The sequence below is a fragment of the Physella acuta genome, unplaced genomic scaffold (assembly GCF_028476545.2).
Source record: "Physella acuta isolate Inbredline_101_S28 unplaced genomic scaffold, ASM2847654v3 ptg001346l, whole genome shotgun sequence".
NCBI lineage: Eukaryota > Metazoa > Mollusca > Gastropoda > Physidae > Physella > Physella acuta.
Genome location: NW_026732861.1, coordinates 224,291 through 236,467, shown reverse-complemented (window position 1 = coordinate 236,467; position 12,177 = coordinate 224,291). Strand labels below are relative to the sequence as shown.

At 43.2% G+C, this 12,177-nt stretch overlaps 1 protein-coding gene across 4 annotated transcripts in view; it reads right to left on the bottom strand.

The window, feature by feature from the left end:
• Positions 1-12,177, bottom strand: part of LOC131958624 (DNA-directed RNA polymerases I, II, and III subunit RPABC3-like) — a 44,951-nt gene that overhangs the window by 31,068 nt on the left and 1,706 nt on the right. For 2 of the 4 annotated variants that reach the window (XM_059323755.1, XM_059323756.1), the window contains exons 2-3: positions 4,924-5,007; positions 3,716-3,890 (exon numbers count right to left, since the gene is read on the bottom strand). In XM_059323755.1, coding sequence (XP_059179738.1) covers positions 3,716-3,890; positions 4,924-5,007 — 259 coding nt within the window. Of the gene's footprint in view, positions 1-3,715; positions 3,891-4,923; positions 5,008-5,106; positions 5,215-10,870; positions 10,957-12,177 lie in introns of those variants that run through there. The other 2 variants (XM_059323758.1, XM_059323757.1) reach the window with 2 other exon arrangements.

Sequence of the window (12,177 nt, the reverse complement as noted above, 5' to 3'; positions counted from 1 at the left end):
GACTTCATACAGTCACCGAAACATCTGACTGCCACCAGCTGACTTCATACAGTCACCGAAACATCTGACTGCCACCAGCTGACTTGATACAGTCACCGAAACACTTGACTGCCATAAGCTGACTTCATACAGTCACCGAACACCGAAATGTCTGACCACCATGAGCAACAAGCTGACGTCTTATAGTCCACGGCGTGCATGTCGACGTGATGTCCAACAAAGCAAGACAACCAATGACACCGACTGACAATGAAATCAACAACTGGCGACAACAGAAAATCCTGTATCCCCCAGTTATCGCCGACTCTACTCCGCCTTCAACCATCACGGTATTCTCCCTAGGACAAAAGACGACATCCTTTTAAAGAAAACGCATCGGGACCCTTCAACCAATTAGAGTTTAGACAATTAGGGGGGGGGGTTAAAGTTTTAATCGCCGAGATGCTCGTTTTAAGAAAATCCCCCCCCCCCCCCCCCCCCCCGGTCCCACCATGTAAGCTGTAGGTAAGACTCCGTAAGACATTTATGTGCTCAGCAAGGGGCGATCACCTGAGCGTTGGAAAAGGGAGACGATCCGACGTACGTCCATACGCTGGCATGTGTGACTTGACCAACAGATCCTGGATTACCGTCCTTTGTGCATCGCACGACCAGTTCACACCCCAGGGCACAATGCCCCCCCCCCCCCCCCCCCAGAGTGACATCAGCTAATACAAATCTTTTATCCCTCGGCTTTATGTACTAAGTGCTTACGTTTTATAGAGAAGTCCGTACAAACTATAATAATACAGCGCCCCGCTGAGCGGGAGTTTTACGTCGTTTTAATGGGTGGGGGGAAGGGCAGAGTGGTCTATATATATTGATGGTCACTACCTGTTAATCCTTTTAGTCCACACTTAAGTGGAGGCCGATCAACCCGTGTATTAAGAACAGCAATTCGATGTATAATAGGTAAAGCAACTCGAATTAGTACAGGTATAACACTATGTGTAACAGGTGTAGTAACTTGGAATAAAGCGGTATAGAATATGTATAAGACAACTTATAATATGTATAACACGAAATATAATAGGTTTACCACGACATATTATCATAGGTATAACACGATATATAATAGATATGACACGAGATATAAATGTTAAGAAACGCTTTATAAAGGCAAGCAAATAGTTAAATATGTGTGGCAAACCGATAGCTAATATGCATGACAACCCTTTACAATGTGTCTGTCAACCCGATTGACAAAATCGGCGACCCGGCAAACAAGAGGTTCATCTCTTTGATAGACGAGTCTAGTCTAGATCCATTCTATTGTGTTGTAAGGTCGCCTAATTAGAGCTGGCCCGTGCCATTAAACTACCCAAAACCCATGTGTAGACAGGCTGCTCACAGTCCACGGTACTAACAGAGCCAGAGAGAGGCCTGTACAGCAAGTGTCATTATTAGTCATTAATTAGCCGGTTCTGTGAACATCCGTATGTATTTACGTAGGGTCCCAGGCTAGCTGGTCCAATGTCTATTAGCTAGCTCGGCGCACCGGTTAACGGACTCGTTCATAAGCATAGTAGGTCAGTCTGGACCGGCTTAGGAACAAAGTAGGTCCGTCTGGACTAAAGTAGGTCAGTTTGAACTAGCTTAGGAACAAAGTAGGTCAGTTTGGACTAGCTTAGGAACAAAGTAGGTCAGACTGGATCAGCTTAAGAACAAAGTAGGTCAGTCTAGACCAGATTAAGAATAAAGTAGGCCAGACTGGACTAACCTAATAACAAAGTAGGTCAGTCTGGACCAGCTGATGAACGCAGCAGGTCAACCTGGACAGAATTAGGGTCAACTTGGACTAACCTTAGGTCACCGTGTGCCAGCCCAAATGACAACAAGAGCCGAACAAGAGCGGGTAGAGACAGGCATACCGTACACCACAGACAAGACGCTCGGGTGACCCGATCAACAACGGACCCGTTGACCGTTCAACCACGGTCCAGCAACCATCACAGGGATCACAATAATCCCCGGGGGGTCGGGACAGGACGTGGGGGGGGGGGGGGGAATAAAACAACGATGTGGCGTAAAAGCCTACAACTGGATCAGGCTAGGGGACGTTGGCGCGTAATTCCCTCCCCAAATATTTGGGCAGGGACGAAATCCCCCGGCACCACAACAACCCTCAACACAAACATGCCGGTACGGCCCCCGTGTTGGTCAACACGAGCGGCGATAGCGCTGGATATTTGGGGCCAACGGGAAAACCCGCTGCGGACATGAGGGGGGAAATGGGGAAAACCCGGAGCGATGGAGAAATTTGAGATTACTCATTGTGTGCGTGTACATTCAGCAAAAAAACTGTCAGCACCTCAAAAAAAAATATTACCTTTTTTTTAAAAAAAACTTTTTTTTTGGCGGGCTAGGAAATTTAAAATTACAAGATTTTAAAAATTGTTTATAAATTCGTAAAACAAGCATTACCAATAAAAAGAAGAAAAAAAATATATCTAAGATCGTACATTACAATCTGTTGATTTTTAAGCGGACTTAAAATTGAAGCATGCAGGTCACTATGACTTACATCAGATTTGTATAGGATAAATTAAGATGGGGGGGGGGGGGGGTTGGAGGCGGTTGATGAAATGAGATGAGATATTGAAGGCTTACATAGTAATTAAAACTCAAATTGTTAGGTTATCACAGCATATCTTTAGCAATTTGTTTGGTTTTTTTTAATTTATTTTTTTTTGGGGGGGGGGGGGGGTATAGGGGAAGGGTAGAATCAGGTTCAATTAAATGAAATTTTTTACTTTGCTTAGAAATAATTACTTGTGACATTGTTTTCTGACAAGGTCGTTATTAATTGATTCCTTTGTTTTCACCTTGGAAAAATAACATGTGAATACTATAGCTAATAGTGGGTCCGGTTTGTGGTAGGATTTTAAAACTTGAATCTTCATAACACCAATATTTTATGACTAAAAAGTGTGGCAGTTTTTTTTTTTTTGCATGAGACGACTAAGGTAACTTGGTAAAAAAAATATTTTTTGGAAAAGATCTGTTTTTGGTTAAAAAAAATATTTGTATTAGGCAGAAAAAATGTTTTGTGTAATTGGTTATTTTGGCAGAACAATATTTGTGGTAATTGGGTTATAAAAGAAAAATAATTGGGCAATTGGTTTTTAGGAAGACAGGAGTTTTGGTGGTTGGATTATTCTAAGGATTGGTTTTGTTTACAGTAGAAGTTTGGGATAACTGGTTAAGGGTAGAAAAAGTGTTTGGTGTAGTAGGTTTTGGTAGAAAAGGTGTTTGGTGTAGTATGTTTTTGGTAGAAAAGGTGTTTGGTGTGCTAGGTTTTTTTGGTAAAAAAGGTGTTTGGTGTACTAGGTTTTTTGGTAGAAAAGGTGTTTGGTGTACTAGGTTTTTTGGTAGAAAAGGTGTTTGGTGTAGTAGGCTTTTGGTAGAAAAAGTGTTTGGTGTACTAGGTTTTGATAGAAATGGTGTTTGGTGTACCAGGTTTTGGTAGAAAAGGTGTTAGGTGTACTAGGTTTTTTGGTAGAAAAGGTGTTTGGTGTACTAGGTTTTGGTAGAAAAGGTGTTTGGTGTACTAAGTTTTGGCGGAAAAGGTGTTAGCTATTGTTTTGGTAAATGTTAAAGTCATAAATATTTTGTAAGTGGAGAAGTGTGTGACTCATGTGTTACAGGCAGTTGAATGAAATGAAACCAAACTTACAGTCTTGACGAGTCTGAGGCGCCATCTTCCCCCTCGATCCTGTACACCTTGCCGTACATGACGTACTCGAACTGGTCAGCGCGGCTGGGACCTGTGTTGGTGGGGTTGAACTCACCGTCGTCCGGGCACCCGTCCTCTCGCAGTGTTGTGGCTATCACCAGACGGAACTTGTCTCCTGCAAGTGTGGAAGGTTTGTGTCAGGTGGTCCAGGTGTCAGTTGGTCCAGGTGTCAGGTGGTCCAGGTGTCAGGTGGTCCAGGTGTCAGTTGGTCCAGGTGTCAGGTGGTCCAGGTGTCAGTTGGTCCAGGTGTCAGTTGGTCCAGGTGTCAGTTGGTCCAGTGGGAGGTGGTCCAGGTGTCAGGTGGTCCAGGTGTCAGGTGGTCCAGGTGTCAGTTGGTCCAGGTGTCAGGTGGTCCAGGTGTCAGTTGGTCCAGGTGTCAGTTGGTCCAGGTGTCAGTTGGTCCAGTGGGAGGTGGTCCAGGTGTCAGGTGGTCCAGGTGTCAGGTGGTCCAGGTGTCAGTTGGTCCATATGTCTGTTGGTCCAGTGGGAGGTTTGTGGCAGGTGGTCCAAGACCTGGTGTGGTGCCTGACTGGGGTCTACAGTCAGGAGTTAACTAGGGGGGGGGGGCTGGGGGGTTGGTCCAGTGGAAGGTTGACCACTGAAAGGGTAACCATTGGATGTTTAACCACTGAGATGTTATCCAATGACACTGATTTAACTGCACCTTTGAAAAAAGTACTGGTCCAGACCTGATGGTGCATATTGCAGGTGAAGTAGAGTCAATACTGTGCACAGCAGCTTTTACCCAAACTAGCCAAACAAGCTGGGGTGGGGGGGGGGGGTGCAAGGGGGCGGGGTTCAAGTATGTCCTAAAGACAGAGCTCAAGTGTAGTATTGTGGGAAAATTGACTTTTGTGCCAGAGAGAGTGAGGGGTTGAGGAAAGAGTGGGATAAATTTTGGATTTCTAAACATAAGAATGTTTTTTTTTTTTAGTTTTAATTTGTGTTTATGGAACTTTGTCATTTAGGGATTAGCCCTCATGACATTTCATGAACAGTCACCTGTTTGATATTTTAAATAAGAACAAAATGGCAATATCTGTGGCCGAGGCTATCACCACAATGGACACATGATGTAGCAATGGATACATGATGCAGCCTACAACCAAGAACGACAACTACCAATAGGTTGCAGAGAACAAGCTTACCCAGTTCCACGGGGTAGATCAGTGTGTTCACATCCAGGATCAAGTCCATCTTAAACGACTCACTTTCACAGAACAGCCTGGACACTGAAATAAAAATATATATATATGTAATTTAATTTAAAAAAAAATTAAATAAGGTAAATACATTATACAGAAAGATGAATGGACAAAAAAATGACAAACCACATGTTAACTGTATACCACTTGTTAAAGAAATTCGACATAGTAGAAAGGAGATGATGGTTAGAATAGAAAGGCGTGGGGTATCCCCCGGTATACAGATACACCACGTAAGACTTTCGATGAATTCACTTCCCACCTAGGCGCAACACGTCTCATCCTATCTACTGGTAGACCTACACACACACAGTGGGGGTAGATACACACACACAGTGTAGGGTTGCCCGATATTACATGGAGAATTTACTGCACACAATACGACGTCTCGTACCCCAGTAACAGACTACATGACCGGGGTGGGTGGGTGGGGGGGGTAGTATTGCATATCTACAGCAGATTATACATGTGGATATGTAACATGAACAGACAAAACATGGATCTATAAAATGAGAGGGGAAAAAACAATACACAATATGAGAGAAAAAGCAGGTAATACACGCGGATCTACAATAGGAGAAAATATAAATTATATATTTTTTTAAACTTTAATAAATTTTTATATGCACTAAAAATTTCTTTCATTAAAGAAAGCTTTTTTTTTGTTTTATTAATTGCAATTAAAACCTAATTATTATAAAGGTTTTTTTTTATTTGTATTTTTTTTCTCCTTTTTTTTTTTTCGTTCTTAATGAAACTGACACCAAATACGACTAAAATATTTGCTTTAAAACCCGATCTTAACGCCAGTAAAAACCAACCGTACATCTAAACGCAAGTGAAAACCAACCGTACATCTTAACGCAAGTGAAAACCAACCGTACATCTAAACGCAAGTGAAAACCAACCGTACATCTAAACGCAAGTGAAAACCAACCGTACATCTTAACGCAAGTGAAAACCAACCGTACATCTAAACGCAAGTGAAAACCAACCGTACATCTTAACGCAAGTGAAAACCAACCGTACATCTAAACGCAAGTGAAAACCAACCGTACATCTTAACGCCAGTGAAAACCAGCCGTACATCTTAACGCAAGTGAAAACCAACCGTCCGTGACAAACAACTAACCATGTGAAACAGATCGAGTACACGCTTGAGATTAATTCTACTGTTATATCCCCTTTAATGATTGAATATATTAATCTTTGTATTAATTTTTTTATTACTAATTTAATGTTAAATTAAATTAAAAATTAGATATTATTGCATTGTCATCAAAGTCGAACGTGTCTATGAAGCTTGAACGAAATCGTTGCATTAGAAGTGGGTCACTTTTGAGTTACAAGATTTGCCACACACAAAAAGACAATGTTACCTATATCAATGATTACTAAAAAACGGATCTACAAAAAAAAGAGAAAAAACTTACGGATGCACAACATGAACAAACATACACATACACAAAAAAAAACAAGAAACTATATACATCATACGGATCCACAAACATCAACACACAACAAACGGACAAAACACAGAGTCAGGGAATCGTAAAGAAATGCCCCAGTTATTTAAAAAAATGGCGTTGCCAAGCGTCTTATTGAGGTTAACATCGGATAAAATATACACCTAGACACTCTACATTTAAAAACAAAGCATCAATTCTATTGACGTGGGTTTATGGAGACCCTGAGAGTGTGGCTCCAATGTTGGTCTCCCGTGTTCACGTGCGTCCATTATTTATGTTCTTCAATAAATAATTCGCTCTGATACCTGCGCCATTTATAAACCTGGACTCACCCCTCCCCCCAACCCCCGCACTGCCCCACAATCTATTGGTTCCAAACTTTAACTACCCGAGGGTGGGGGGCATCTCTAAGAAATGGCGAAAGTATTTTTGGCCGCTATGGCTTCATATGTATGGCTTGGTTTAGTCACGTGGCATGGGCAATCTATTTCGACCCCCCCCCCCCACCCATACTTAATTAGTAAGGTACTATAGGGCCTCCGATGTATGCAAGGTGGGGAGGGGGGTTAGAGGTCAGCGGGAGCACGACACACCATATCTAGAGCACATGCTGTATCAATGGAACAGGAGGAGTACACTACGTCACTACAGACACGTGATCTCGGGTGAAATACGAATCGCATGAACGCTACGAGTGCCCTTTTTGGCCCTGTTAAAAACGAATAGCATGAATGCTACGAGAGCCCTTTTTGGCTGTTAAAATACTAATAGCATGAATGCTACGAGTGCCCTTTTTGGCTCTGTTCGATACGAATAGCATGAATGCTACGAGAGCCCTTTTTGGCTGTTAAAATACGAATAGCATGAACGCTACGAGTGCCCTTTTTGGCTCTGTTGAAATACGAATCGCATGAACGCTACGAGTGCCCTTTTTGGCTCTGTTGAAATACGAATCGCATGAACGCTACGAGTGCCCTTTTTGGCTCTGTTGAAATACGAATCGCATGAACGCTACGAGTGCCCTTTTTGGCTCTGTTGAAATACGAATCGCATGAACGCTACGAGTGCCCTTTTTGGCTCTGTTGAAATACGAATCGCATGAACGCTACGAGTGCCCTTTTTGGCTCTGTTGAAATACGAATCGCATGAATGCTACGAGTGCCCTTTTTGGCTCTGTTGAAATACGAATCGCATGAATGCTACGAATGCCCTTTTTGGCTTTGTGTGAGTATACAAAACACAGGCGTCATTAACCGACACAAAGATGTAGCCATGCTACCTACACAAAGATGTAGCCACTCCATGCTACCTAACAAAGATGTAGCGACTCCATGCTACCTACACAAAGATGTAGCCACTCCATGCTACCAACTTCAAGATGTAGCGACTCCATGCTACCTAACAAAGATGTAGCCGCTCCATGCTACCTACACAAAGATGTAGCCACTCCATGCTACCTACACAAAGATGTAGCCACCTCATGCTACCTAACAAAGATGTAGCCACTCCATGCTACCTAGACAAAGATGTAGCCACTCCATGCTACCTAACAAAGATGTAGCCACTCCATACTACCTACACAAAGATGAAGCCACTCCATGCTACCTAACAAAGATGTAGCCACTCCATGCTACCTAACAAAGATGTAGCCACTCCATGCTACCTAACAAAGATGTAGCCACTCCATGCTACCTAACAACGATGTAGCCACTCCATGCTACCTAACAAAGATGTAGCCACTCCATGCTACCTAACAAAGATGTAGCCACTCCATGCTACCTAACAAAGATGTAGCCACTCCATGCTACCTATAAAAAATGTAGCCACTTCATGCTACCTATACAAAGATTTACACTCTACGCTACCAACTTCAAGATGTATCCACTCCCCCCCCCCCCCATCAAGTGGTAACCATTGGCAACCACTGAGGCCCTGTTGCTCTAGAACGTGCTGAGACCTGCAAGACGTCACGTGACCAGGACAGGCTGGGACGTGCGCCCCCCCCCCCCACCCCATCCACCACCACATCCTTACGAACCAATCAATCCATTTTTCATGAAGAATTCACTCATCAATACCCACCCCGTCCTCCGTTCTACCAATACTCGACATTCTTGTGTTCATTAAGCGATCGATGGCAGATCGATAATCAGATACCGATCAAACCAGGGTAAAAGAAGGATGACATCAAAAACTAGCGGGGCGGGGATAGGGAGGGTATTTGTACCAAAGCTGCTCTTTTTCACAAATCTCCAGGACAATATAGCTTATACTTCGTTATGCTGGAGAAGTAGCAACTAGCTCGACCAAACGCATAAGTAATTTGCAAGAAGTGTGGCGGGAGATGCATGTAGACAGTGGCCTGACAAAAAGTATGTAGAAAGTAACATGGGGAATCTGGTATGTAGCCAGTAGCCTCATCAAAATATGATACAGCTAGTACACCTAGAAAGTAGCCTGATAATCGAATATGTAGCTCCATCAAAATATGATAGTAGCCATATAAAGTAGCCTGGGTAATCCAGTATATAGCCAGTAGCACCATCAAAATATGATACAGCTAGTAGACCAGGAAAGTAACCTGGGAATTTAATATGTAGCCAGTAGCCAGATCAAAATATGATAGTAGCCCTAGAAAGTAGCCCGAGAATCAAGTATGTAGCCAGTAGCCCCATCTCCAAATGACTACCATGTAGCCACTAGCTCGATACAATAAAATGCTGCACGACCAAACCTTAACAAGTAGCCTGAAAAAATAATTAGCAAGTTGCAGCATCAGCCCGTAGCCCGATCTATTGCTTCTATTGTAGCAAGTATACACTCTTTAAATAGATCAGATAGCCCTAACCTCTCTCTATAATCAGAAGCGGGAAACGCCTTACAAACTTACCAGCCAAGAAGTAAGGAACAATCACCGGTGCCTGCATCACATAAATAAATCATCCACGTGTGAATAGATGAATAAATATTAAGAAGGTGTGTGTCAGTTTTTTTTGTATGGGCATCAAGTCTGTACTCGCAAGTTCGATAAATAATCGATTACCCAGGAGACAATACCGGTAATCGAATACAATAACAAGGCATCGCTAAGCAACTGAAGGCTTTCTATGGCAAGTGAAAACAAGCTTAACTTGAAACAATAATGGTATACACATCTTGTACATTTTACCATTAAAACTGGTTGAAACTTGGAACAATAATGGTATACAAATCTTGTACATTTTACCATTAAAACTGGCTGAAACTACTGGTATACAAATAGTCTACCACTATGCTGGTGTTGTACCATTCTACACGTGCCACACCTAGCCTACAAATACATGAACTAGCCCACGAGTACAGCACAAAGTTTATATGTGCAGCACAGAGCGATAGTGTTTTATCGTAAACCTTTCAAAAGCACCTTGCTCAAATGTACAGTAATTGGCACTTATGTGCAGTGTTATAATACATATATGCAAAACCTAGCCGAAATGTGCAGTACCTAGCCCATATATGAATTACCTTGACAATATATGCAGTATCTAACCTGTTTATGCAATACTTAGCAGATAAGTGCAGTACCTTACCTATATCCGCATGTTATCTAAGAGTCGGTTGAATAAAACTGCCCATGGATACCCGAAAGTTTGACACACAAAAATGACCACCAACACCACAATTCATGAAAGTGTCGACTAAATAAGAATCGGCCGATCGTACAGAAAGTTGAAACAAGCCAGAAGTAACGACCCAAAAAAAAAAACGTGGATAGGTTTTGATCTGAATCAAACAAAGTTCGGGCTAGGATACCTTCCCGTTACACCTACAGCATCACCATGGATGTGGGTACCACAACAACTAACGTGTCACTTGCTGGACTAGTGTAGCGTGTCACTAACTGGCTAATGCAGTGAAAACCTACTCCATCATAATGAAGACAACACTAAACATGCAACACGTGAGCAAAAGTAAAACACCGTTTCGAACCGTTCGGTCCTTGGAGCAAGAGTTCACCTGTTTCACTGACCTCAGCATATGCAGGTAATGTGGTCAGCGCTATACCAACCCTTCCCTAACGTGAGTCAAGTACCCATCTGAGTTGGGTGGACTCAGGGACGTCCTACGGACTCGAGCCCGGGGCACGAATTCCAGTTGGCAATCGAATGCGCTACCACCCGACCAAGCCGTCCGTAGCACGCCAGCAGACATTTCTAAACTACAGACACGCAACAAGTTAGACCACGGCAACAAACATACAAGAACCATAACACCAAAGCCACTCACATAGTTAATGTCTGGAACAATTCATATCGTCAAGACTACGCTGTAGGAACTAATTGAACACAGTCACTCATAAAACACTGCTAAATACTGTTACTAAAGCTACCACAAAACAAAGCCAAAACTCAGCAACGTCTGCCGCCTAATCCACATTGTACCTGTCTAAAACACCAGCCTGTTGTAGAGACATCTACGACGCCTAGTCCACGAAACACACGTTTCCTGTCGAAAACAGAGGTGTGTTCGGCATTTCTAACACACCTGATTCACACTGTTCCTGCAACTAGACACAATGTACCTGTCCGAAAGCACAGGTGTGTCATACAGACAGCACGCGCCACAACCCGGGGTCGTGTGCGCGCTGCGGTGGAGCTAATTATAGCCCAGCATGGCGACCATTAGAGTGAGTACATGCAGGTCACGGAGTGCACGTGAGGCGAGCAGAAACGTGCATGTCCATTCAAGCACTGGACGGAGAACTGGGACTCACACGCTCTGATAACAACCTAACGTTTCAAACTGTTACAAGAAACCCACAGCGGCAACGTAGGTTTGAACCTGCAGCCATACCACCATGGCAACGTAGGTTTGAACCTGCAGCCATACCAGCACGGCAACGTAGGTTTGAACCTGCAGCCATAACTCCACGGCAACGTAGGTTTGAACCTGCAGCCATACCACCACGGCAACGTAGGTTTGAACCTGCAGCCATACCACCACGGCAACGTAGGTTTGAACCTGCAGCCATACCACCACGGCAACGTAGGTTTGAACCTGCAGCCATACCACCACGGCAACGTAGGTTTGAACCTGCAGCCATACCAGCACGGCAACGTAGGTTTGAACCTGCAGCCATACCACCACGGCAATATAGGTTTTAGCCTGCAGCCATACCACCATGGCAACCAAACGTACAGCAGTCTCACCACACTGGGCTGTTATACGTTCTCATCATGGGCGAACATTGTACTAAAAACATGGTCTATTGTGGTCTCAGGACTAGAGGCTTATATCGCTAATTAAAACAAATGGGATGGTAAACTCTACTTCAACTTCTCTAAGTGCCAACAGAGGCCACTTTGTTTGGGATTGTTAAACTATACTAATTTACTCAAAGGACCAAATAAGTCCCACCCAATTGTAGCAGTATTATGGTGTTAAACTCTACTTCACCTGCTCAAAGTAACCATCATTTGCTACTACAACTAATTATTACAGTATGGTGGAGGGGGGGGGGGGGTAAACTCTACTTCACCTGCCCAAACTCGAATTGTTTTCTACTATCTACATATTGTAACAGCATATAATATTGATGGTGATCACTCCAACACATTCACTACAGCAGGTGTTAAATTAATCTACACACATCAATGTGGAGCAACCAGAAGGAGAAAAAAATCCCACCCTATAATAGCAAGAATTCAGACTGGCAAAGCTACAAAAATGTTGACAACTGGCAGAGCAT